This window comes from Coregonus clupeaformis, chromosome 17 (genome assembly GCF_020615455.1).
Source record: "Coregonus clupeaformis isolate EN_2021a chromosome 17, ASM2061545v1, whole genome shotgun sequence".
Lineage (NCBI taxonomy): Eukaryota > Metazoa > Chordata > Actinopteri > Salmoniformes > Salmonidae > Coregonus > Coregonus clupeaformis.
The window spans coordinates 20,980,181-21,006,730 of record NC_059208.1 but is presented as its reverse complement, the minus strand read 5'-3'; the positions used below and the strand labels follow the sequence as shown (position 1 = coordinate 21,006,730).

The 26,550-nt window shown below is 47.8% G+C and overlaps 1 protein-coding gene across 2 annotated transcripts; it reads right to left on the bottom strand.

The window, feature by feature from the left end:
- Positions 1-208: 208 nt before the first annotated feature.
- LOC121585474 (collectin-10-like) lies at positions 209-26,147 on the bottom strand. Of its 2 annotated transcripts, XM_041901817.1 has the most exons (8): positions 26,022-26,147; positions 24,200-24,271; positions 6,605-6,676; positions 4,756-4,827; positions 2,008-2,061; positions 1,712-1,807; positions 1,022-1,342; positions 209-570 (listed from the first exon to the last, which is right to left on the bottom strand). In XM_041901817.1, the coding sequence occupies exons 1-8, from the start codon at positions 26,137-26,139 to the stop codon at positions 482-484; spliced, it is 894 nt and encodes a 297-aa protein (XP_041757751.1). In that variant the 5' UTR covers positions 26,140-26,147; the 3' UTR covers positions 209-481. The 2 variants fall into 2 exon arrangements, with proteins under 2 accessions (XP_041757751.1, XP_041757752.1); XM_041901818.1 differs by lacking the exon at positions 4,756-4,827.
- Positions 26,148-26,550: the final 403 nt, after the last annotated feature.

Here is a 26,550-nt window from a genome sequence, read left to right as displayed (position 1 = left end):
GACAGAGTTGGTCCAATTAAGGACTGAGGTATTTCACTGACTGTACTGTATTCCTAAAGTTAGTAGTGCAATTCATGTTTTGCTTTTTGGTTCCTCTAGTGGTTTCTTCCTTTCTTCTAGGGAGTTTTTCCTTGCCACTGTGCTGCTGCTCACTAGAAACAATCTTACCTGTTCTGATCTGAATAAATGGACAATCAAAATTAGGTGGTTGATTTGTATGGTGTTTATTACAGAAAGGAAAGGTTTCATATGCTATCCCAAATATAAAAGGTTCAAGTGTCAAAAGGGATACCAACTTTTATCTCTAGTTAATATCTAATTACAACGAGTAGGCTAGGTTATATCAATGACCTTTGTCTAGTTACTATAGGCTACATGTTTATCTATAAGTTAAAGTACTATTGGTTTCTGTCTTAGTATAAAGGTATAATGTCCACATCAACAACCTTCGACCGACTCCCAATGGAATTTCTTGATGACATCACAGCACGGTGGCGAGACCTCTCCTGCTCTTCTTGAACTCACACACGTAGTACATGGTGGCGTCACACTCCACCTGGTTCCAGGTGCCTGTGGGTGATTACAATCAGGAGGACTAGTCCAAATGGAAGTGTTGATGGTTGCGTTCCCCTGCTCAGATGTTGCCGACGCATTGCAGGTCTCACAACACCTGGATAGGTATTTTATGTATCAGCTTTAACCATATCGTGTGTCATAGCAATCTGGTGCCAGACGGCACAGTCGATGACGTGGCACGCAACCATTGGTTGATACATGCAACGTCTGAGCAGGGGAACGCGGCCGATATCTTGACTCAGAAATGGTCCTAGTCCAAATGTATTTATTGGTTGTGTCTAAAGAGGCACCCTATTGCCCTAGCCTAGCGCACTACGTTTGACCAGAGTAGTGCACTCTATAGGCCAGGGAATAGGGTGCCATTTCAGTTTTGCCCCTTTATATCTAGAATTAGAATTAGGACTAGTCAATAGTAGTGATTAAATGTTAAAATGTCTTGCCGTACCTGTGCTGACCATCTCCACACAGCTGGTGTTGGTAGGGGCCCCTGATGGCTCCTCTAGGCCCCAGGCTGTATAGTTCCTCACTGGGGTCAGGTCTGCATAGACAGGCCCTCCCCCCTTCTGCCCAGCCTGCAGCCCAATGAAGACCCGGGTAAGGCCAGCCTGGGTGACATAGTCTGCTATCAGGGAGTTGGTGTCTATTGTTTTGGGCATGGCGAGCATACCGCCCCTCAGCTTACAGTTCATCAGAGCCTCTCTGTACTTTCTGGCCTCTTTCACAATCAGGTAAAATGTCTCCTCTGTTTCCTTGATGCCTAAAATGACTGAATATGACATATGAGATGTAATAAGTTGGAGTCAAAACTCCTTATTCATTCAATCCAATATCAGTCAAAACTCCTTATTCATTCAATCAAATATCAGTCAAAACTCCTTATTCATTCAATCCAATATCAGTCAAAACTCCTTATTCATTCAATCCAGTATCAGTCAAAACTCCTTATTCATTCAATCCAATATAAGTAAAAACTCCTTATTCATTCAATCCAAGTCAAAACACTATTTTTTGTGTTGTAGAATGCCAGTTTGATTTACACTGGGCTAAACATTGGCTGAGATTTTCTTAGATTAGTTTAATTGTTTTCTAATGATCTGACTTGAAATGATGATTTAAGCAGAATAAAATGACTTACCATTTTTCACAAATTTGACTGCATTCTTCAGCTTTCTGACATTGATGTCCATCTGTCCAACTACCTTCCTGTACCTCCCACAGTCACATGTTGTTCCTGTCAGACATGCATGTAGTCAGGTACAGCAGTGTCTTACAATAAACATAATTATCTTTCAGGAAAACCCTTTTTGCAACTCTAGCCCACTCCAGAATGTGAAGACACAACATTGTGTGCTAGTGACTTGGAGGTGCTATCTCCATTGGTTTGGAAACATACATGAACAAAGAATAAGGCTGAATAATAAACGAGTTCACCTGCTTTCCCTTTCAGTCCAGAGGGTCCTTCAACTCCTGCTTCTCCCGCGTCCCCTGGAATTAACATGTACAGTTAGACTACATATAAGGGACAGCAGCATAGCCCAGTAAGGATAGCGACCAGCCATATCCATTTTGCTGAGTAGATCTCTGCTTCAGGATGAAAACTATTTGCAGTGGAAAGATATCACCACTAGACAGCAGCACTCCACAGTGCTTCACTTCACAGAGCAGAGATGTGGCTGGAGGGTGAGTCAACCTCTCCCTACAGTAGGTGTTTACCCCCTAACTGACAGGAGGGTGAGTCAACCTCTCCCTACAGTAGGTGTTTACCCCCTAACTGACAGGAGGGTGATTCAACCTCTCCCTACAGTAGGTGTTTACCCCCTAACTGACAGGAGGGTGAGTCAACCTCTCCCTACAGTAGGTGTTTACCCCCTAACTGACAGGATGGTGATTCAACCTCTCCCTACAGTAGGTGTTTTACCCCTTAACTGACAGGAGGGTGAGTCAACCTCTCCCTACAGTAGGTGTTTTACCCCTTAACTGACAGGAGGGTGAGTCAACCTCTCCCTACAGTAGGTGTTTTACCCCTTAACTGACAGGAGGGTGATTCAACCTCTCCCTACAGTAGGTGTTTTACCCCTTAACTGACAGGAGGGTGAGTCAACCTCTCCCTACAGTAGGTGTTTTACCCCTTAACTGACAGGAGGGTGAGTCAACCTCTCCCTACAGTAGGTGTTTTACCCCTTAACTGACAGGAGGGTGAGTCAACCTCTCCCTACAGTAGGTGTTTTACCCCTTAACTGACAGGAGGGTGAGTCAACCTCTCCCTACAGTAGGTGTTTTACCCCTTAACTGACAGGAGGGTGAGTCAACCTCTCCCTACAGTAGGTGTTTTACCCCTTAACTGACAGGAGGGTGAGTCAACCTCTCCCTACAGTAGGTGTTTTACCCCTTAACTGACAGGAGGGTGAGTCAACCTCTCCCTACAGTAGGTGTTTTACCCCTTAACTGACAGGAGGGTGAGTCAACCTCTCCCTACAGTAGGTGTTTTACCCCTTAACTGACAGGAGGGTGAGTCAATCTCTCCCTACAGTAGGTGTTTTACCCCTTAACTGACAGGAGGGTGAGTCAACCTCTCCCTACAGTAGGTGTTTTACCCCTTAACTGACAGGAGGGTGAGTCAACCTCTCCCTACAGTAGGTGTTTTACCCCTTAACTGACAGGAGGGTGAGTCAACCTCTCCCTACAGTAGGTGTTTTACCCCTTAACTGACAGGAGGGTGAGTCAACCTCTCCCTACAGTAGGTGTTTACCCCCTAACTGACAGGAGGGTGAGTCAACCTCTCCCTACAGTAGGTGTTTACCCCTTAACTGACAGTTGACAATTTAGGGGAAGTAAGTAGATTCCAAACACAACACAGGTTGTTTTTATGACAGTTCGACTACTGGGGTGCAATAATGTGTAGGTGTCACATTATTATGTCACAAAATAGCTCAAGGATCTGATATTTTCACTGAGATTGATTTGAAGGCTTTTCTCTTGACTTGATACAGCTTCATGAAATTGCCTATATTTTCCACAGTTACCTGGGACAATGGTACTAGCTTAATGTCTTCATATAACCCATTGTGGACATTTTTAGATTATTGTTAGGCCTATATCTTAACCTACTAAGTTGATAGTGTCATTATGTGCCTGCTAAGTGAGGTCTGGATTTCTGTAGGGCTCTCAAAGCATTACAGGCAGGATTGACCAGACTCTTGATTAAGCCTTGAAGTATATGTACATGTCACTTCAGAGAGGGGCTGCATCATAAATGGCACCGTATTCCCTATTAGAGCACTACTTTTGACTACTTTTGGTCAAAAGTAGTGCACTATATAGGGAATAGATGCCATTTGGGACGTACACAGGGTTTTAAGGAGGATATATGGTCATGGTTTAACTCTCAGTAAACATGTTCCTTACACCTAAATATGAGTCCCTTCCAAGCTAATCACATTGATGACCATGGAAAATAATTCTCTACTAGCAGACCTGAATTCAAATACTATTTGACATTATTTAAAGATTAAGATTAAGATCACTTTATTGGTCAATTGCACACAAGGTCCAACGGAACTTTGACTTCTGCTTTTAACCCAACCCCTCAGAAAGACACACATACACACACATAAACAGGTTTTATGGAGAGGTGGGGGGGGGGGGGCATCTAGGTAATGGCATCTAGGCAAATACTTTAGCTGTGCTTGATTGAGCTTGCCTGGCTAAATAGACAGATCGAATAGTCCCAACCCTGTAACCCCTGTCCATCTGATACTCCAGGCAGGCCAGGCTAGAGCAAATGCTCAAAGTATTGAAAGATTTCAAATATTGTTTGAACCCAGGTCTGTCTAGTAGATGCGTTAACAACCTGAGTTGAAGGGTTCAATGGGAAGAGAGGTGAATACATTGGATAAAAACTAAACAAGTACCCGTTTATGTAAACAAGCTTGATGAAGGTCTCTCCCAGGTAGTTTGGGTCTGGCAGTGAGTCTCTGTGGCTACGCCCCAAATGGCACCCTATTCCCTGTATAGTGCACTACTTTTGACCATTCCTATGGTCAAAAGTAGTGCACTATAATGGGAATAGGGTGCCATTAGAGACACAACCTCTGTATCATTGGCCTGAGATGCAGCCAGAACAGTTTTCTTCTCCATAAGCAGAATATTTCTCAGTTAGTCTGATTACTAAATTATTACCTTTGTCTCCAGCAGGACCCATCTTCCCCGTCCGGCCCACCTCTCCTTTACCTCCGAGCTCCCCTGTCAAACCTGAGAGAGGGGAAGGAGAAGACTGGTGAACTGCCCACCCAAAGAAAACTGTAAATAGGTAGGGTGATTTTTTATCTGTTTCTTTATTGCTGTTTTCTTATGATTTTGTGTGGCAGTTAGGTTTACTTGTTGGAATTTAAAGAGAGGAACTAAAGGCCAGAGAGAGAGAGAGGGGGGAGAGGGAGAGAGGGGGAGTGAGACAGAGGGGGAGAGAGAAGGGGAGGGAGAGAGAAAAGGGGAGAGAGGGTGGAGGGAGGGGGAGATAGAGAGAAGGGGGAGAGAGGGAGAGAGAGAGAGGGAGAGAGAGAGGGGGAGAGAGAGGGAGGGGAGAGAGAGAGAGGGAGGGAGAGAGAGAGAGAGAGAGAGAGAGAGAGAGAGAGAGAGAGAGAGAGAGAGAGAGAGAGAGAGAGAGAGAGGGGGGAGAGAGGGTGAGAGAGAGGGGGAGTGAGAGACAATAGGGGAGGGGAAGGGGAGAGAGATGGGGATAAAGAGGGGGGAGAGAGAGAGGGGGAGAGAGAGGGGGAGGAGAGAGGGAGGAGAGAGAGGGAGAGAGAGGGGGGAGAGAGAGGGGGGAGAACGAGAGGGGAGAGAGAGAGAGAGAGAGAGAGAGGGGGGGGGAGAGAGAGGGGGGAGAGAGGGGGGAGAGAGAGGGGGGGAGAACGAGAGGGAGAGAGAGGGGGGAGAGAGAGGGAGAGAGAGGGAGTGGGAAGTCTGCTTTTATGCCTGAGGCGTTCTGCCAGGACCAAAATGAGTATTTCCTCTGGACATATTCATCTGCAAATGGATAGTAGTTTAAATAAAACTGATGCAGGACCCACTTCCCAAAAGCCTGTACCACACATGAACCATCTACCATCAGTCAATATTGCTTTTCACAAGTACTACTTAAGTAGTTTTTTTTGGTATCTGTACTTTACTTTACAATTTTTATATTTGAGAACTTTTACTTTTACTTCACTACTTAACTAAAGAAAATAATGTACTTTTTACTCCATACATTTTCCCAGACACCCAAAAGTACTTTTTACATTTTGAGTGCTTAGCAGGACAAGAAAATGGTCCAATTCACGTCCTTATCAAGAGAACATCCCTGGTCATCTACTGCCTCTGATCTGGCAGACTCAATAAACACAAATGCTTTGTTTGTAAATGATGTCTGAGTGTTGGAGTGTGCCCCTGGCTATCTATAAATAAGTAAAAAACAAGAAAATGGTTCCGTCCGGTTTGCTTAATATATGGGGGGGCATCTAGGTAATGGCATCTAGGCAAATACTTTAGCTGTGCTTGATTGAGCTTGCCTGGCTAAATAGACAGATCGAATAGTCCCAACCCTGTAACCCCTGTCCATCTGATACTCCAGGCAGGCCAGGCTAGAGCAAATGCTCAAAGTATTGAAAGATTTCAAATATTGTTTGAACCCAGGTCTGTCTAGTAGATGCGTTAACAACCTGAGTTGAAGGGTTCAATGGGAAGAGAGGTGAATACATTGGATAAAAACTAAACAAGTACCCGTTTATGTAAACAAGCTTGATGAAGGTCTCTCCCAGGTAGTTTGGGTCTGGCAGTGAGTCTCTGTGGCTACGCCCCCAAATGGCACCCTATTCCTGTATAGTGCACTACTTTTGACCATTCCTATGGTCAAAAGTAGTGCACTATAATGGGAATAGGGTGCCATTAGAGACACAACCTCTGTATCATTGGCCTGAGATGCAGCCAGAACAGTTTTCTTCTCCATAAGCAGAATATTTCTCAGTTAGTCTGATTACTAAATTATTACCTTTGTCTCCAGCAGGACCCATCTTCCCCGTCCGGCCCACCTCTCCTTTACCTCCGAGCTCCCCTGTCAAACCTGAGAGAGGGGAAGGAGAAGACTGGTGAACTGCCCACCCAAAGAAAACTGTAAATAGGTAGGGCGATTTTTTATCTGTTTCTTTATTGCTGTTTTCTTATGATTTTGTGTGGCAGTTAGGTTTACTTGTTGGAATTTAAAGAGAGGAACTAAAGGCCAGAGAGAGAGAGGGGGGAGAGGGAGAGAGGGGGAGTGAGACAGAGGGGGAGAGAGAAGGGGGAGGGAGAGAGAAAAGGGGAGAGAGGGTGGAGGGAGGGGGAGATAGAGAGAAGGGGGAGAGAGGGAGAGAGAGAGAGGGAGAGAGAGAGGGGGAGAGAGAGAGGGGGAGAGAGAGGGAGGGGAGAGAGAGGGAGAGAGGGAGGGGGAGAGAGACAGAGAGAGAGAGAGAGAGAGAGAGAGAGGGGGGGAGAGAGGGTGAGAGAGAGGGGGGAGTGAGAGACAATAGGGGAGGGGAAGGGGAGAGAGATGGGGATAAAGAGGGGGGAGAGAGAGGGGGGAGGAGAGAGGGAGGAGAGAGAGGGAGAGAGAGGGGGGAGAGAGAGGGGGGAGAACGAGAGGGGAGAGAGAGAGAGAGAGAGAGAGAGAGGGGGAGAGAGAGGGGGAGAGAGGGGGAGAGAGAGGGGGAGAACGAGAGGGAGAGAGAGGGGGAGAGAGAGGGAGAGAGAGGGAGTGGGAAGTCTGCTTTTATGCCTGAGGCGTTCTGCCAGGACCAAAATGAGTATTTCCTCTGGACATATTCATCTGCAAATGGATAGTAGTTTAAATAAAACTGATGCAGGACCCACTTCCCAAAAGCCTGTACCACACATGAACCATCTACCATCAGTCAATATTGCTTTTCACAAGTACTACTTAAGTAGTTTTTTTTTGGTATCTGTACTTTACTTTACAATTTTTATATTTGAGAACTTTTACTTTTACTTCACTACTTAACTAAAGAAAATAATGTACTTTTTACTCCATACATTTTCCCAGACACCCAAAAGTACTTTTTACATTTTGAGTGCTTAGCAGGACAAGAAAATGGTCCAATTCACGTCCTTATCAAGAGAACATCCCTGGTCATCTACTGCCTCTGATCTGGCAGACTCAATAAACACAAATGCTTTGTTTGTAAATGATGTCTGAGTGTTGGAGTGTGCCCCTGGCTATCTATAAATAAGTAAAAAACAAGAAAATGGTTCCGTCCGGTTTGCTTAATATATGGATTTTGAAATTATTTATACTTTTACTTTTACTTTTGATACTTAAGTAAATGTAAAACCAAATACTTTTAGACTTTTACTCAAGTAGTATTTTACTGGGTGACTTTCACTTTCACTTGAGTCATTTTCTATTAACATATACAGTGGGGAAAAAAAGTATTTAGTCAGCCACCAATTGTGCAAGTTCTCCCACTTAAAAAGATGAGAGAGGCCTGTAATTTTCATCATAGGTACACGTCAACTATGACAGACAAATTGAGATTTTTTTTCTCCAGAAAATCACATTGTAGGATTTTTAATGAATTTATTTGCAAATTATGGTGGAAAATAAGTATTTGGTCACCTACAAACAAGCAAGAATTCTGGCTCTCACAGACCTGTAACTTCTTCTTTAAGAGGCTCCTCTGTCCTCCACTCGTTACCTGTATTAATGGCACCTGTTTGAACTTGTTATCAGTATAAAAGACACCTGTCCACAACCTCAAACAGTCACACTCCAAACTCCACTATGGCCAAGACCAAAGAGCTGTCAAAGGACACCAGAAACAAAATTGTAGACCTGCACCAGGCTGGGAAGACTGAATCTGCAATAGGTAAGCAGCTTGGTTTGAAGAAATCAACTGTGGGAGCAATTATTAGGAAATGGAAGACATACAAGACCACTGATAATCTCCCTCGATCTGGGGCTCCACGCAATATCTCACCCCGTGGGGTCAAAATGATCACAAGAACGGTGAGCAAAAATCCCAGAACCACACGGGGGGGACCTAGTGAATGACCTGCAGAGAGCTGGGACCAAAGTAACAAAGCCTACCATCAGTAACACACTACGCCGCCAGGGACTCAAATCCTGCAGTGCCAGACGTGTCCCCCTGCTTAAGCCAGTACATGTCCAGGCCCGTCTGAAGTTTGCTAGAGTGCATTTGGATGATCCAGAAGAGGATTGGGAGAATGTCATATGGTCAGATGAAACCAAAATATAACTTTTTGGTAAAAACTCAACTCGTCGTGTTTGGAGGACAAATAATGCTGAGTTGCATCCAAAGAACACCATGCCTACTGTGAAGCATGGAGGTGGAAACATCATGCTTTGGGGCTGTTTTTCTGCAAAGGGACCAGGACGATTGATCCGTGTAAAGGAAAGAATGAATGGGGCCATGTATCATGAGATTTTGAGTGAAAACCTCCTTCCATCAGCAAGGGCATTGAAGATGAAACGTTGCTGGGTCTTTCAGCATGACAATGATCCCAAACACACCGCCCGGGCAACGAAGGAGTGGCTTCGTAAGAAGATCTCAACCCCATAGAAAATCTTTGGAGGGAGTTGAAAGTCTGTATTGCCCAGCGACAGCCCCAAAACATCACTGCTCTAGAGGAGATCTGCATGGAGGAATGGGCCAAAATACCAGCAACAGTGTGTGAAAACCTTGTGAAGACTTACAGAAAACGTTTGACCTGTGTCATTGCCAACAAAGGGTATATAAAAAAGTATTGAGAAACTTTTGTTATTGACCAAATACTTATTTTCCACCATAATTTGCAAATAAATTCATTAAAAATCCTACAATGTGATCTTCAGGATTTTTTTTCTCTCATTTTGTCTGTCATAGTTGACGTGTGCCTATGATGAAAATTACAGGCCTCTCTCATCTTTTTAAGTGGGAGAACTTGCACAATTGGTGGCTGACTAAATACTTTTTTCCCCCACTGTATTTACTTTTACTCAAGTATGACGATTGGGTACTTTTTCCACCACTGATTAAGGCAGCCCTCCACACCTCTCTGATTCAGAGGTGTTGGGTTAAATGCAGAAGACACATTTCAGTTGAATGCATTTAGTTGTACAACTGACTGGGTATCCCCCTTTCCTTTCCCATATGTTCAGCTCAAGTATTTCGGTCATAATTTTTCAGCACAATCATTTCAGCATAATGTTCTGACTGAATACACCCTATTGTTAAGTTGTGTCAATTCAAATCTGGTATTGGAACAAAAAGAGGTCAATACACGTCTTCTAAAATAGACTAGTATTTTAATTAATGCAAAACACTTCAATGGTAAATATGATGTTCGTATATACGGGTCCACTGAAATACCACGCAGGGCAGACAGAGAACTGAGCCATCGTTATAAGTTCTTCTTTAAATACTCTGACAGAGATAGTTCCTGCTCCAAGCAGGCCTATCAGAGTAGAGGCTGGGCGTGGTTTAAACTTACCCAGCCTATCGTTGGCGCTCAGGATGGTCCCATCCCCTTAGCGCTTCACTGTTGCCAGGCATTAGTTGTTATCTCCACAACTTGTCTCGAGTCAGCAACCCCAGACACAGTTTGTTCCTGAGATTTCAGTACTTTCCCACTCTAACTGTGCTCTTTGTACATATGTCCTTGGGCAGTTCAACAAAGAGGCAGTGTGTGTGTATGTGAGACACAAGCCTTATCTCAGCCTACCCCCTAATGGTTCCTCACATTAATCACAGCTTGTTATGTTAAACAGTCTATATCAGTACAGCACAAACCTATTATGTTTAATCATTAATGTATTCTTTCTAAGCTAGGCATCACATCTAGTTATAAGAAAATAGATCCCCACACTATTTTAAAGAAAAGATCCTAACACACGGAAACATTTCTCAACATGGATCATCATTATGGTGTCTGCTTTCATATTCTAGCAGGTGGGACATTTAGAAGGATAGACTGAACGTGAAGAGATTGTTTGATTTAGTCAGGAACAGTCATTATAAAACAGGTTGTTTGGATCCTGGATGCTGACTGGACGGGCAGCGTTCCAAACCGTGTTGTATTGGCCGTCACAGACACACCTATGCCTGATAACACTTCCATCTGAAAAGTATCACTGCACCTCCATAAGACTATCATGTTCATGTTGCTGTCTGAATCTGCTCTTGTATTTATCCCAACTCTGACATTATTTCCCCTTGCTTCCAGCCTAGCATTTAGTTTGGTACAGCGGGGGTTAATATAAACCTCGCTGTCTACCTCGGAAACAATGTTTAACTTTTGAATTTAGATCTCTGTAGTACCATACAGTGAACAGTGCCCAGACGAGACTAGACAACTTTTTCTGAGCCAGTCGAAATCACCCATCAAAGTCATTATCATGGACATATCCAAGTAAATGCCAATAGAAAAAAAGCTCAAACAAACGAAAATGCAGCTAGTGTACTGTCATTCCAGGTTCAATGTTTGACGTGACTGAGTTAGCTGAAGTCGGCTAGCTAGCTAGCAAGTGACAAGAACGTTAGCTATACAGCCTGCATAGCAACGGATGACCACCCCTTTTGCATAGCAACTATGCAAAAATAATTTACAACTCGGTCACGTCTGTAGCAACATTACCAAAATAACTAACAACCAGATTTTTGTCTTCTGGTGGAATAATTAAATTGTATGTATTGAGTTATCAAAATAACGTTTTAATGAAAATATGTAACCATTGTTATTGTAGCGACCCGCACAGACAGCTGTGTGTTATGTGTTAGGCTAGTAGATGGTTGTGTTGTACCTACCAGTACCCAGTGTTCGCGGGGTCCGACATGTCAATCAACCTGCTATCTGCCAATCACGGGAATGCCTGGAATGTTCTGATGCCGGGCATCCTGGCGGTTGGCGGAGTGGCGTGGAGGGGGGTTGGGCAGGGGGATGGAGCATTGGAAGTTAAGACCAGGTTTAGTCTTTGTTCTCTCTCTTTACGTCTGGGCTTCACAAGAGAAGGTCACGATTGGCTTGTGGGTTATCTTTCATTTATTTGGCGTGGGCTACGGCCAAACAGTAGCCTGTGTAAAGTTGGTTTAATAAACCGTCCATTCGTAAACTCAATCCTCTGTCTGGACAGTTGTTCTTTTATGATCTAGTCAGGTCATTACATTGGTGTCAGAAGTAAAAACGTTGATAAAAGTTAGCCAGCTAGCTAGCTGACTTCTGTGGCTAGCTACCGTAGGTGAGAACGGGGGTTGAAGATGCTTCGAGGGAATCCGAAAGTGAAGGTGGAGGTAGGGGGACGATTATGGCCAAGGAGGTGCGTGTGCATGGACGTCGGGGGTTCTGGCTGAGGAGATCGCCAGGGCATCGGAGCCCAGAGGCCGCTTGAGGGAGGACGTTAGAGTGATGGCGGCTGAAGCGGGCATGAGTGCTTCGTCGACTGTGTTTCGCGCGGATTCTGGTGGGCGGACCGAAGGGGTGACGTCGACGCGGCGGGACGAAGAATCTGGGGCTCAGGATGTAAACAAACATGGCGGCGCCCAGTTCCCGGCTGCGTCCGTATCCGTTAAGACCCCGAAGTATTCCGGTAAGGCGGATTGGGAAGCTTTTCATGCTCAGTTTGAACTGTTAGCTCATTTTAGGGGGTGGTCGGATGAAGATAGGGCACTGCAGTTGGCTTTATGCCTCACGGATGAAGCTCTGGCCTGTTTGATATTGATTAGCCCCGAGGACAGACGTGATTATGGTGCTTTAGTGGGAGCACTGAGGAGGCGCTATGGACAGTGTGTACAGCCCGGGCTACTGCGCTCCGAACTGAGTAATAGACGCAGGCAGCCTGGAGAGCCTCTACGGGTGCTAGCTAATGACATTGAGAGCCTCTCTCGGCGGGCATATGCTCACATGCCCCCCTCCGTGCAGAGCGAGCTAGCACGGGACCAGTTCATACAGGCGCTCTCTCCTACGGAGCTGCGCATACAGACCCAGCTGGCTCATCCTGAGTCATTGCAGGTAGCCTTGGAGATGGCTTTGGAGAGGGAGCTAGTGTGGGCTGGGGCTTCAGCTGGGGCTTTGGTGGGGGTGCAGGGAGACAGACCCTCTGTGCGAGCTGGGGGGCAGAGCAGCCCGGAGCCGGAAAAGCCTGCATGGGTGGCTGAAATGACAGAACTCATTCGTGCTGTGTCGCTACAGGCGGCACGAAACACACGCCCTGGTCCCAGGGTCTGCTGGGGTTGTGGCCAGCCAGGCCATCTGCGCCGAGATTGCCCCATGTCCCCCAGAGCTCAGGGAAACGGCTCGGGGTCCGCATAGACCGGGTAGTGCGGACCCCTGGCTTTCTATCCCAACCACCATCTTCTTCAGGAGGAGCCCACCGGCACAGACGGGGAAGCAAGGCTCCACTTCCCCCAGAAGCAGACGAGGGCAAGCGGATGGAGCCTGTTGTTGTGGTGGGCCGGACCTGTGTTGGGGACTTTTGTCATGTCCCTGTCACTGTGGAGGGGGTGCCCTGCTCCGCCCTGGTGGACACTGGGTCCACAGTAACCCTGGTGAGGCCAGATATTGTGCCAGGTTGGACTCAGTGTGAGCCTACAACTGTGCAGCTCCGCACAGTCACAGGTGAGCTGGCACCCATGAAAGGGAAGGGAATAATGACTCTGACAGTAGGGGGCAGGACTGTGCGTCATCCTGTGTGGGTGGCGGCTGTGCAGGACCCTTGTATCCTGGGGTTGGCCTTTCTTAGGAGTACAGGCTGCCAGTTAGACCTAAATAGGGGCACACTGAGCTTCCAGGGAGGGCCGGAGGTCACCATGGCCCCTAATGTCACATTCACTCAACCCAACAAACCCTTTACTCCAACAGTTAAAGCAGCAGAGACTCATGGCTGCCCCCCCTCCCCCACATCTGGGTGTGACTTTTCCCCAGCTCCCCTGTCACCTACGGCGTTGTGTTACATTCCCCCAGCTACCTCCACGACACAGCCCTCTGTGAGCCCGGGCCGCGCCCCCCCAGCCCAGCTACCCCAGATGGGAGGGGAGAGGACACTGTCTGCAGTGAGGGAGATATGGGGGAGGAACTGTGTTGGTCTTGACCCCGAGCAGCAGGAACGGTTGAGGCAGTTGCTGTTTGAATTCAGAGACAGCTTTGCGCTGAGTGAGGAAGAGGTGGGTCAGACTCATCTGGTGCAGCATGAGATCGACACAGGTGATGCTCGACCTATCAAGATGCGTCCCGCCGTATCCCGCTGGCACGCCAGGAGGCGGCAGACAAGGCTGTGTTGGAGATGCAGCGGGCAGACTTCATTGAGCCCTCAGACAGCCCCTGGGCGGCGCCAGTCGTCATGGTTCCGAAGAAGGGGGGCAAGCTGAGGTTCTGTGCGGACTACAGGCGGCTGAATGAGGTAACCAGGAAGGACTCATACCCCATACCACGTATCGATGAGTCGCTGGACCTGGTTAGGGGGTCCTCCTGGTTCTCCTCACTAGACCTCCGCAGTGGCTACTGGCAGGTGCCCCTCTCCCCAGAGGCCAGAGCCAAAACTGCGTTCTCCACTAACAGAGGACACTGGCAGTTCAAGGTCCTGTGCTTTGGCCTGTGCAACGCTCCAGCTACTTTTGAGCATTTGATGGACAGGGTGCTGGATGGCATCCCCCGACAGCAGTGTCTGGTATACCTCGATGACATCCTGGCCCATGGCATCTCCTTCCAGTCAGCCCTGGGGGCGCTACGGTGTGTGCTGGAGAGGGTGGCTGCCGCAGGTCTGAAGCTCCACCCCGAGAAGTGCCACTTCATGAGGAGAGAGGTGTCCTTCTTGGGCCACCGAGTGGGGAAGGAGGGGATCAGCACCATGGAGGACAAGGTAGCGGCTGTCAGAGACTGGCCCACCCCCACCGACCAGCGTCAGCTGAAGAGCTTCCTGGGCCTGGCCTCGTACTACAGGAGGTTTGTACGGGGCTTCTCAAGCGTTGCTGCTCCACTGAACCGCCTGCTGCCGAAGGACAAGGCTTTCACTTGGACAGTGGAGTGTGAGGAGGCGTTCAACACCCTCAAACGTGCACTGATCGAGGCCCCCGTGCTCGCCCCCCTGACCTCACATTGCCCTTTATCCTGGACACAGACGCGAGCAATGTGGGCATGGGTGGGGTGCTGGCCCAGGTGGGGCCAGAGGGGGAGAGAGCGGTGGCGTACTTCAGCAAAACATGAGCGCCGCTGCTGTGTCACCCGGCGGGAGCTCTTGGCTGTTGTGGCTTCCGTCAAACACTTCAAGTACTACCTGGGTGGTCTGCCCTTTACTGTAAGGACTGACCACTCTGCTCTCCAGTGGCTCATGTCTTTCAGAGAGCCAGAGGGGCAGGTGGCACGCTGGTTGGAGGAGCTTCAGCCGTATGACTTCACGGTGGTGCACAGGGCAGGGGCACGCCACTCCAACGCCGACGCCATGTCCCGTCGGCCCTGTACTGCAGACGGCTGCCGCCACTGTGAACGGAGAGAGGGACGGGAGAGAGAGCTGTGTGCAGAGGAGGGGGTCTGTGCCACAGTGTGTCGGGCGAGCGGGCCTGTCTGCTGTGAGCTGCAGACTGTCGACGTGGCTGAATGGGGGCAGCAGCAGGGACGGGACACAGACCTACAGCCAGTGCTACAGTGGGTAGAGGCGCAGGTGAGGCCACCATGGGAAGAGGTGACAGCGCTCTCACTCGCGACCAAAGGGTTGTGGTCAAAGTTTGAGCGACTGCGGCTGGCTGATGGCGTGTTACAGCGGGCATGGAAGGAGTCAGCTACGGGGAGGAAAGGTGGCAGGTGGTGGTCCCAAAAGCATTGCGGGAGGCTGTGCTCCAGAGTACTCATGGGGGGTGGGGACTGGACACTTTGGGGTCACAAAAACACTGCGCCGCCTCCGTCAGGGCTTTTACTGGGGGCAGCACAAGAGGGATGTGGAAGACTTTTGCCGCCGCTGTGACAACTGCACAGCGAGAAAGGGCCCCCCAGGCCGCTCTCATGCTCAGCTCCAACAGTTCCCAGTGGGGGCTCCCATGGAGAGGGTGGGAGTGGATGTAGTTGGGCCGTTCCCCACCACAGACAGTGGAAACCGCTGGGTGCTCACGGCCATGGACTATTTCACAAAATGGCCCGAGGCCTATGCTCTGCCTGACCAGGAGGCAGAGACCATCGTCGACGCCCTGACAGCGGGGATGTTCAGAAGGTTTGGAGCTGCAGAGTCCATCCACAGCGACCAAGGCAGAAACTTTGAGTCCCGTGTGTTCGCCACCATGTGTGAGAGGCTGGGTATGCACAAGACCCGCACTACTCCTCTCCATCCTCAAAGTGATGGCCTTGTGGAGCGCTTCAACAAAACGCTTGGACAGCAGCTGGCCATCGTCTCTTCCAAACACCAGCGGGACTGGGACAAGCACCTGCCTATGGTCCTCATGGCATGCCTCTCCGCTGTCCAAGACTCCACCTCCTGCACGCCTGCCCTCCTCATGCTGGGGAGAGAGATCCGTACCCCTGCGGAGATGGCGTTTGGTCGGCCCCTGGATAGCCCTCATGTTTCCCCGGGGCCAGAGTATGCCCGGAGACTCCAGGACCGCCTGGAGACAGCCCACACCTTCGCCAGAGAGCAGCTGCTGAATGCAGGTGTGAGGCAGAAGAGGAACTATGACGTGCACACCCGGGGAAGGCACTTTGTGGCTGGGGAGCTGGTCTGGGTCTACAGCCCGCTAAGGAAAAAGGGCAGATGCCCCAAGTTGGACAGTCACTGGGTGGGACCCTGCAGTGTCCTGGAGAGGGTAGGGGAGGTTGTTTACCGGGTGCAGCTTCCTCCCAGGGGGAGAAAGGTGACACTGCACCGGGACAGGTTAGCCCCATATAGAGGGGCCTCTTCTCCCCAAACCCCAGGAACCCCCACAATTCCCCTCTCTGGCAATGACATTCTCCAGGCACCCACCCCCAGGTGCCGCAGACAAGGCTCCAGACAGCCCACTCCCCCTGTGTCACCGCGTGGTTCCCCAGAGCCACGGACTGTATTACCCGTTCCCGCTTCCTTGTCCCCCATGTCCTTGCCTTCATCCCCTGGTTCTCAGAGGGGCACTCTGCGGCCATCACAGCCACGCAGGCAAAGGAGACCTCCGGGTCGCTTCAGAGACTTTGTTTGTTCCCTCGGGGACGAGGGACTTTGTGGTGGGGGGGCTGTGTAGCGACCCGCACAGACAGCTGTGTGTTATTTGTTAGGCTAGTAGATGGTTGTGTTGTACCTACCAGTACCCAGTGTTCGCGGGGTCCGACATGTCAATCAACCTGCTATCTGCCAATCACGGGAATGCCTGGAATGTTCTGATGCCGGGCATCCTGGCGGTTGGCGGAGTGGCGTGGAGGGGGTTGGGCAGGGGGATGGAGCATTGGAAGTTAAGACCAGGTTTAGCCTTTGTTCTCTCTCTTTACGTCTGGGCTTCACAAGAGAAGGTCACGATTGGCTTGTGGGTTATCTTTCATTTATTTGGCGTGGGCTACGGCCAAACAGTAGCCTGTGTAAAGTTGGTTTAATAAACCGTCCATTCGTAAACTCAATCCTCTGTCTGGACAGTTGTTCTTTTATGATCTAGTCAGGTCATTACATTATTTTAAATATGTTGGTAAGAGTTTTATAAAAGCAATAAGGCACACAAGGCAGTGCCTTATTACGTCAGGCCGAACAATGTCATTTACCTGTGACTGTAGTCATAATACAGCAGTGCCTCTTGTGCCTTACATTTACATTTTAGTCATTTAGCAGACGCTCTTATCCAGAGCGACTTACAGTTAGTGAGTGCATAAATGTTTCATACTTGCCTTATTGCTTAATTATCCACTACCCATACAGGCTGGGCCCAGATTCACAAAACACTTCTTACGAAAAAACGTAAGATGTATCTTAAGAAAATAAATAAGTTCATAGATAGTTCGTACTTGCAATTCCTCAACAATATCTTAAGATGTAATGATTTTCCTACTAAGTTCTCAAATATCTTCTTACAAATCTTCTTAAGATGTTTGTTGCTAGGCAACTGATTTAGCTAGCTATCTAGCTAGCAATGGCAATCATGTTAGCATATTTCCAACTGAGATTACTGTTCTAAAACATGTTCTTGGGTTTAAAATAATCAATACTGAAACTTTCAGATGAAGTTTGTGAGTGAATTAAACATGTTCAATTGCTTTCATGAGCTTTTTCTCTCACTGCCAGTAGTTTAAGACAAAGGTTTAGCTATCTTGGAATTAAGAACATTTCCAATAAATGTATTTTCAAAAATCTAATTTCTTCTTAACTTGTTGCTTAAGGAGAAACGTAAGAAATTGCACAATGACATTTCCAAGAACCTTTTTGAGGAAGAGCAACTTTGCTTAACTTTCTTCTTAAGTCTATATATAGTTAAGAAAAAAATGGCAGTTAAGAAGAAATGTCTTCTTAAGAAGGTTTTGTGAATCTGGGCCCTGATTATTGACATTTTCCCACTGATACAGTTGAAGTCGGAAGTTTACATACACTTAGGTTGGAGTCATTAAAACTTGTTTTTCAACCACTCCACAAATGTCTTGTTTACAAACTATAGTTTTGGCAAGTCGGTTAGGACATCTACTTTGTGCATGACACACGTAATTTAACCAACAATTGTTTACAGACAGATTATTTCATTTATAATTCACTGTATCACAATTCCAGTGGGTCAGAAATGTACATACACTAAGTTGACTGTACCTTTAAACAGCTTGGAAAATTCCAGAAAATTGGCTTTAGAAGCTTCTGATAGGCTAATTGACATCATTTGAGTCAATTGGAGGTGTACCTGTGGATGTATTTCAAGGCCTACCTTCAAACTCAGTGCCTCTTTGCTTGACATCATGGGAAAATCAAAAAGAAATCAGCCAAGACCTCAGCAAAGAAATTGTAGACCTCCACAAGTATGGTTCATCCTTGGGAGCAATTTCTAAACGCCTGAAGGTACCACGTTTATCTGTACAAACAATAGTACGCAAGTATAAACACCATGGGACCACACAGCCATCATACCGCTCAGGATGGAGACACGTTCTGTCTCCTAGAGATGAACGTACTTTGGTGCGAAAAGTGCAAATCAATCCCAGAACAACAGCAAAGGACCTTGTGAAGATGCTGGAGGAAACAGGTACAAAAGTATAGTACAATCCTATAGAAAATGTGTGAGCAAGGAGGCCTACAAACCTGACTCAGTTACACCAGCTCTGTCAGGAGGAATGGGCCAAAATTCACCCAACTTATTGTGGGAAGCTTGTGGAAGGCTTCCCGAAACGTTTGACCCAAGTTAAACAATTTAAAGGCAATGCTACCAAATACTAGTTGAGTGTGTGTGAAGAAAAAAAGCTGAAATAAATCATTCTCTCTACTATTATTCTGACATTTCTGTCACCATCGTTCATGAACGAGAAGGACCAAGGCGCAGCGTGATATGCATTCATATTTATTATCGACTAAACACACGACAAAACAACAGTCCAAGGTAGCATACAAACAACATACCTTTACGGAACAAGATCCCACAACCCACTAGTGCCAACCGGCTACCTAAGTATGGTCCCCAATCAGAGACAACGAGCTACAGCTGCCTCTGATTGGGAACCACCCTGGCCAACATAGATCTAAACGATCTAGAAACTAAACATAGAAACTACACACCCTGGCTCAACATTTAAGAGTCCCCAGAGCCAGGGCGTGACAGTACCCCCCCTAAAGGTGCGGAATCCGACCGCGCAACCTAAACATAACAGGGTAGGGGCCGGGTGGGCATTCCACCTCGGAGGCGGATCCGGCTCCGGGCGTGACCACCACCTATTATCCGCCTCCCTGTTGCGCCCCTGGTCTGGTCTGGACCTCGGCGCGCTGCTTCCCCTCTCCTTCCTCCCACGACGTACCAAGCCCTGTCTGGACCCTGGTGTGGGAGACCCCAAACCTGGAGAGGGGCTGACGTCTGGGTCTGGACTGGAACCGCTGACTGGAGCTGGACCCGACGACGGTGGAGCGAACTGCTCTGACTCCGGCGTGGAGCCGCTGACCGGAGCTGGATCAGGCACCGGTGGAGCGGACTGCTCTAGCTCCGGAGTGGAGCAGCTGACCGGTACCGGACCAGGCACCGGTGGAACAGGCACGGGCCGTGCCGGACTGGACACACGCACCACTGGCTTGATGCGAGGAGCAGGAACAGGCCGGACCAGGCTGGCGACGCGCACCACTGGCTTGGTGCGAGGGACAGGAACAGGTCAGACCGGGCTGGCGACGCGCACCACTGGCTTGGTGCGAGGGACAGGAACAGGCTGGACCGGGCTGGCGACGCGCACCACTGGCTTGGTGCGAGGGACAGGAACAGGCCGGACCGGGCTGGAGACGCACACCACTGGCTTGGTGCGGGGAGCAGGAACGGGCCGGGCCGGACTGGGAACACGCACCACTGGCTTGGTGCGGGGAGCAGGAATGGGCCGGGCCGGACTGGGAACACGCACCACTGGCTTGGTGCGGGGAGCAGGAACGGGCCGGGCCGGACTGGGAACAAGCACTTCTGGCTTGGTGCGGGGAGCAGGAACGGGCCGGGCCGGGCTGGCGACGCGCACCCTAGGCTTGATGCGAGGAACAGGAACGGGCCAAACCGTACTGGGAACACGTACCACTGGCTTAGTGCGGGAAGCAGGAACGGGCCGGACCGGACTGGCGACACGCACCACTTGATTGGTGCGAGGAGCGGGACTGGGTTCCTTCATTAACCCCCGCTCCTTCTGCTGCCTAACCAGCTCCTCTCGCCGTGCCTCTACACTTTCCTTCTGCTCCCTCTGAACCAATGGCCCCCCTAATCTGGTGGCCTCCTCTGCTAACCAGCGGAACCGCCCTGTCGCGGCCTCCTGCTGCCTCGTCGTCCACGGCGTGAGCCCCCCCCCCCCCCATTTTTTGGGGGGCTTGTCTCTCCACCGTGATCAGGGCCTCCATACTTCTTGCCAGCCTCTCTCTCATCTCCTCCCAAGTCCATCCTCTCTCCTCATCACGCTGCTTGATCCAGGATTGGTGGGATCTTCTGTCACGATCGTTCATGAACGAGAAGGACCAAGGCGCAGCGTGATATGCATTCATATTTATTAACGACTAAACACACGACAAAACAACAAACGAAACGTGAAGTCCAAGGTAGCATACAAACAACATACCTTTACGGAACAAGATCCCACAACCCACTAGTGCCAACCGGCTACCTAAGTATGGTCCCCAATCAGAGACAACGAGCTACAGCTGCCTCTGATTGGGAACCACCCTGGCCAACATAGATCTAAACGATCTAGAAACTAAACATAGAAACTACACACCCTGGCTCAACATTTAAGAGTCCCCAGAGCCAGGGCGTGACAATTTCACATTCTTAAAATAAAGTGGTGATCCTAACTGACCTAAGACAGGGAATTTTTACTAGGATTACGTTTCAGGAATTGTGAAAAACTGAGTTTAAATGTACACTGCTCAAAAAAAATAAAGGGAACACTTAAACAACACAATGTAACTCCAAGTCAATCACACTTCTGTGAAATCAAACTGTCCACTTAGGAAGCAACACTGATTGACAATAAATGTCAAATGCTGTTGTGCAAATGGAATAGACAACAGGTGGAAATTATAGGCAATTAGCAAGACACCCCCAATAAAGGACTGGTTTTGCAGGTGGTGACCACAGACCACTTCTCAGTTCCTATGCTTCCTGGCTGATGTTTTGGTCACTTTTGAATGCTGGCGGTGCTTTCACTCTAGTGGTAGCATGAGACGGAGTCTACAACCCACACAAGTGGCTCAGGTAGTGCAGCTCATCCAGGATGGCACATCAATGCGAGCTGTGGCAAGAAGGTTTGCTGTGTCTGTCAGCGTAGTATCCAGAGCATGGAGGCGCTACCAGGAGACAGGCCAGTACATCAGGAGATGTGGAGGAGGCCGTAGGAGGGCAACAACCCAGCAGCAGGACTGCTACCTCCGCCTTTGTGCAAGGAGGAGCAGGAGGAGCACTGCCAGAGCCCTGCAAAATGACCTCCAGCAGGCCACAAATGTGCATGTGTCTGCTCAAACGGTCAGAAACAGACTCCATGAGGGTGGTATGAGGGCCCGACGTCCACAGGTGGGGGTTGTGCTTACAGCCCAACACCGTGCAGGACGTTTGGCATTTGCCAGAGAACACCAAGATTGGCAAATTCGCCACTGGCGCCCTGTGCTCTTCACAGATGAATGCAGGTTCACACTGAGCACATGTGACAGACGTGACAGAGTCTGGAGACGCCGTGGAGAACGTTCTGCTGCCTGCAACATCCTCCAGCATGACCGGTTTGGCGGTAGGTCAGTCATGGTGTGGGGTGGCATTTCTTTGGGGGGCTGCACAGCCCTCCATGTGCTCGCCAGAGGTAGCCTGACTGCCATTAGGTACCGAGATGAGATCCTCAGACCCCTTGTGAGACCATATGCTGGTGCGGTTGGCCCTGGGTTCCTCCTAATGCAAGACAATGCTAGACCTCATGTGGCTGGAGTGTGTCAGCAGTTCCTGCAAGAGGAAGGCATTGATGCTATGGACTGGCCCGCCCGTTCCCCAGACCTGAATCCAATTGAGCACATCTGGGACATCATGTCTCGCTCCATCCACCAACGCCACGTTGCACCACAGACTGTCCAGGAGTTGGCGGATGCTTTAGTCCAGGTCTGGGAGGAGATCCCTCAGGAGACCATCCGCCACCTCATCAGGAGCATGCCCAGGCGTTGTAGGGAGGTCATACAGGCGCGTGGAGGCCACACACACTACTGAGCCTCATTTTGACTTGTTTTAAGGACATTACATCAAAGTTGGATCAGCCTGTAGTGTGGTTTTCCACTTTAATTTTGAGGGTGACTCCAAATCCAGACCTCCATGGGTTGATAAATTTGATTTCCATTGATACTTTTTGTGTGATTTTGTTGTCAGCACATTCAACTATGTAAAGAAAAAAGTATTTAATAAGATTATTTCATTCATTCAGATCAAGGATGTGTTATTTTAGTGTTCCCTTTATTTTTTTGAGCAGTGTATTTGGCTAAGGTGTATGTAAACTCCCGACTTCAACTGTATTGCCAGTTCAACCGTCAATCAGAAGTTGAAGATAACATGCTCTCATTTCACTTTCCCCTTTTCAAAGGCCAACCGTTCTAAGTTGTCACTAACCACTCCCCTTCTCCCAGGTGCTGAAGGCACCAGCAGCTGATGGTAAGGAAAGGTTCTGAGTAAACTTTAGTTTAGTGGCCCAAATGACACCCTATTCCCAATACCTACATAGTGCACTACTTTTGACCAGAGCTCTATGGGCCCTGGTCAAAAGTAGTGCACTATTTAGGGAATATGGTGCCATTTGGGATGCAGATTAGTTTAGTGGCCCTTTCATGCAAAGGAAAGTTGTGTTATATACACAAATTAAAGGCAATTACCCTTTGGCTTCAGTCAATCTTAGCTTAGTCAACTACAGTCGTATGTAGGGGATGTTTTAAGAGGCCAGCCAGCCAGAAGTCAATTTAGCGCCTGGCCCTGCCTCCCTGCCTCCTACTTCTACCACCCGCAGAACACATATGGTGCTCCCGCCGCCCGCCATCCTGTAGCAGCATTTAACACGTCTGCTTCCCTCTGCTCTGATGTGACTTCCTTCAAGGAAAAGCAGAGAGTCAGGCTCACAGAGGCTGTCGGATCTGGCCTAGGCTACTCCGCTGTAACTCAGCTCACTGCTGGAGCCAATTAGACCTCACTCACTCACGTCAGAGTCAGACACACTGTTGCTTCTGAATCTAGAAAGACTGGGGGGATAGCTAGAGTCTGTTCTGGTTCTGAATCTAGAAAGACTGGGGGTATACCTAGAGTCTGTTCTGGTTCTGAATCTAGAAAGACTGGGGGGATAGCTAGAGTCTGTTCTGGTTCTTAATCTAGAAAGACTGGGGGTATACCTAGAGTCTGTTCTGCTTCTGAATCTAGAAAGACTGGGGGGATAGCTAGAGTCTGTTCTGCTTCTTAATCTAGAAAGACTGGGGGTATACCTAGAGTCTGTTCTGCTTCTGAATCTAGAAAGACTGGGGGGATAGCTAGAGTCTGTTCTGCTTCTGAATCTAGAGTATTGAGGGCTTATATAGGCATTTACCTTCAACTGAGGGGGTTTACATACCTTCATCTCTGGGGAGTATACAAAACGCCTCAGCTCACTTGGATGTTAACAAACTCTGTTTAGATACTCTGTTTAAAACCATCAGGAAACTCTGTTTAGATACTCTGTTTAAAACCATCAGGAAACTCTGTTCAGATACTCTGTTTAAAAGCATCAGGAAACTCTGTTTAAAACCATCAGCAAACTCTGTTCAGATACTCTGTTTAAAAGCGTCAGGAAACTCTGTTTAGTTTAGTTTACGAATCACACATTTAAACAATCAAGACAACAATTTAAAAAGGAGCAGTAGAACATGCCGGAGAGTTTAATCAACTCCATGGCTTTTATACCACTTCCTTTTAATCTCTCAATGATTCATGTATTTTAATTTTAAACCAATAAAAAATATATAAGGAGGAACCTAGTAGTCCTGGTGGGCCGGTCTTCCCCAGCCGTCCCTGATCTCCCTGATCTCCCCCTTCACCCAGGTCTCCTGTTAGGAGAGGAAGAAAAGTCGAGAGGAGATTCAGCAACTCTTGGGAGGCCAATGGAAGTAAATAAAAAAGCGTATTTATTGTTGCAAGTAAAACCAACGTGTTTCGGCTTTTCGCCTTCAGGGTTTTTACATAAATAAAATAACAATGAGGCTTTTATGCATTTCAAAATGGCCTCCCATGAACTCAGAGACCAATCACAATGAGAGGAAGATAAAGCATATAATCAATTTTATGACAATGTAATAAATATATCAAGCAAACTACAGAGAGAAGAGACTGGAAATAGAGACAGAGGTTTGCTCAGTGGGCTGAAAGGGTCTCATTTGAACTGAGAAAAACTGACTCAGGAGTGCCTTGGCTTTTCTGTGCATGGTTTACAGGTTCACTGACTTCAAGACAAACCGTAGCCATTGTTTCTCAGTCCATATAGACAGTACTGTTTGGGATGGGTCTTAACTAAATAAACTCCTCTATTGTGGAGCAGCTGTTTCAATAGACAGTCAGCCAGACAGTCATAGTGGCCACTTCTCTGTGGCTAGCAATAGCACGCAAAACAAAGTGAAACATTTCCTTGTATAAAAATTACTCATGACATATATACTCCTCCTAAAATCCCCAAAGAATTGTTACCTCTACTGTCTAAGGATGTTAGTTCTAGTCTAAACTACATAGCCAACACCATGTTAATACTGTACAACACTACAACAGTAGCAGCCTCTCAAACCAACCATGTCTTTTGGCTGTTGCCCCAATAAAGGAGATGGAAGTGACTGTACTATTTCAACACATGGTTATCATTTACTACCAGCAGGGTCTCTGTAGGAAACAAGCTACTGTTGTAGTAAAACAACAAAACATTGTTTACTTGTAACATCAGGGTTTCTGTAGTAAACAAGCTACTGTTGTAGTAAAACAACAAAACAGCAACCGAGGCATGGTATCTCCATTAACCACCTGGTTTAACATGGTGCAGACAGATCATGCTATCTCCATTAACCACCTGGTTTAACATGGTGCAGACAGATCATGCTATCTCCATTAACCACCTGGTTTAACATGCTGCAGATAGATCATGCTATCTCCATTAACCACCTGGTTTAACATGGTGCAGACAGATCATGCTATCTCCATTAACCACCTGGTTTAACATGGTGCAGACAGATCATGCTATCTCCATTAACCACCTGGTTTAACATGGTGCAGACAGATCATGCTATCTCCATTAGCCACCTGGTTTAACATGGTGCAGACAGATCATGCTATCTCCATTAACCACCTGGTTTAACATGGTGCAGACAGATCATGCTATCTCCATTAGCCACCTGGTTTAACATGGTGCAGACAGATCATGCTATCTCCATTAACCACCTGGTTTAACATGGTGCAGACAGATAATGCTATCTCCATTAACCACCTGGTTTAACATGGTGCAGACAGATCATGCTATCTCCATTAACCACCTGGTTTAACATGGTGCAGACAGATCATACTATCTCCATTAACCACCTGGTTTAACATGGTGCAGACAGGCTTTAGATCATCATTTGTTTGCTTCACATTTAAATGATTGGAATTTACATAACATATCTATTAAATGGCAATATCTATGATGAGGTTTACAGATGTTTTCGGCCCTGACTATTCCCAAGCGCTTACATGAAATCAGAAAGATTGCTGTACTGTGGAGAAACACTATAGTTCTAAAATCCTTTAGAAAGCCAGAAGATGGAAGATTCAAAACATCACCTATAGATCCTGGTAGAATAGTGTTGGAACAGAATTGGACAGCATTAAGAGAATTGAAGATGGTTGAAAGAACAGAGAGCACCAGTAGCCTCCTGCTGAAGTTGTTGTGATGTTCCATGTTCTCAGTATGAGGATTCAGTACAGCACTAGGACCATACAGTATATTTAGAGGCAGAGCTGTGTTCTATCTTTGTTTACCAAACCTTATCACTTCACTGTCATGCTGTCAGACAACATTATCCAGGGTAGGTAATTAGCCAGAGTAGGTAGGGGACACATTCTTTCTCACTCTTGTATCTGGAATTTGAGTGAACAAATGATTGACTCTCTTTGCAATGTTGTATTTGCCCCAGGATTATGTTATATCAATGTATTGTCACTACTGTTTTTGATTGTGTCTTAGTTTATGTAGTGTCCATTAGGAGTGTCTCTGACAGTATGTAGTTTATGTAGTGTCCATTAGGAGTGTCACTGACAGTATGTAGCTTATGTAGTGTCCATTGTGAGTGTCTCTGACATTATATAGTTT

What these genes read in the sequence shown, in the direction of transcription:
- LOC121585474 (XM_041901817.1), bottom strand. Translation starts at nt 26,139, where the DNA reads ATGGAACATCACAACAACTTCAGCAGGAGGCTACTGGTGCTCTCTGTT. An exon ending in TATTCTACCAGGATCTATAG is followed by an intron (nt 24,272 to 26,021) that starts GTGATGTTTTGA and finishes CTCTCCTAACAG; the next exon opens with GAGACCTGGGTGAAGGGGGA. An exon ending in AGTCAAATTTGTGAAAAATG is followed by an intron (nt 1,343 to 1,711) that starts GTAAGTCATTTT and finishes TGTCATATTCAG; the next exon opens with TCATTTTAGGCATCAAGGAA.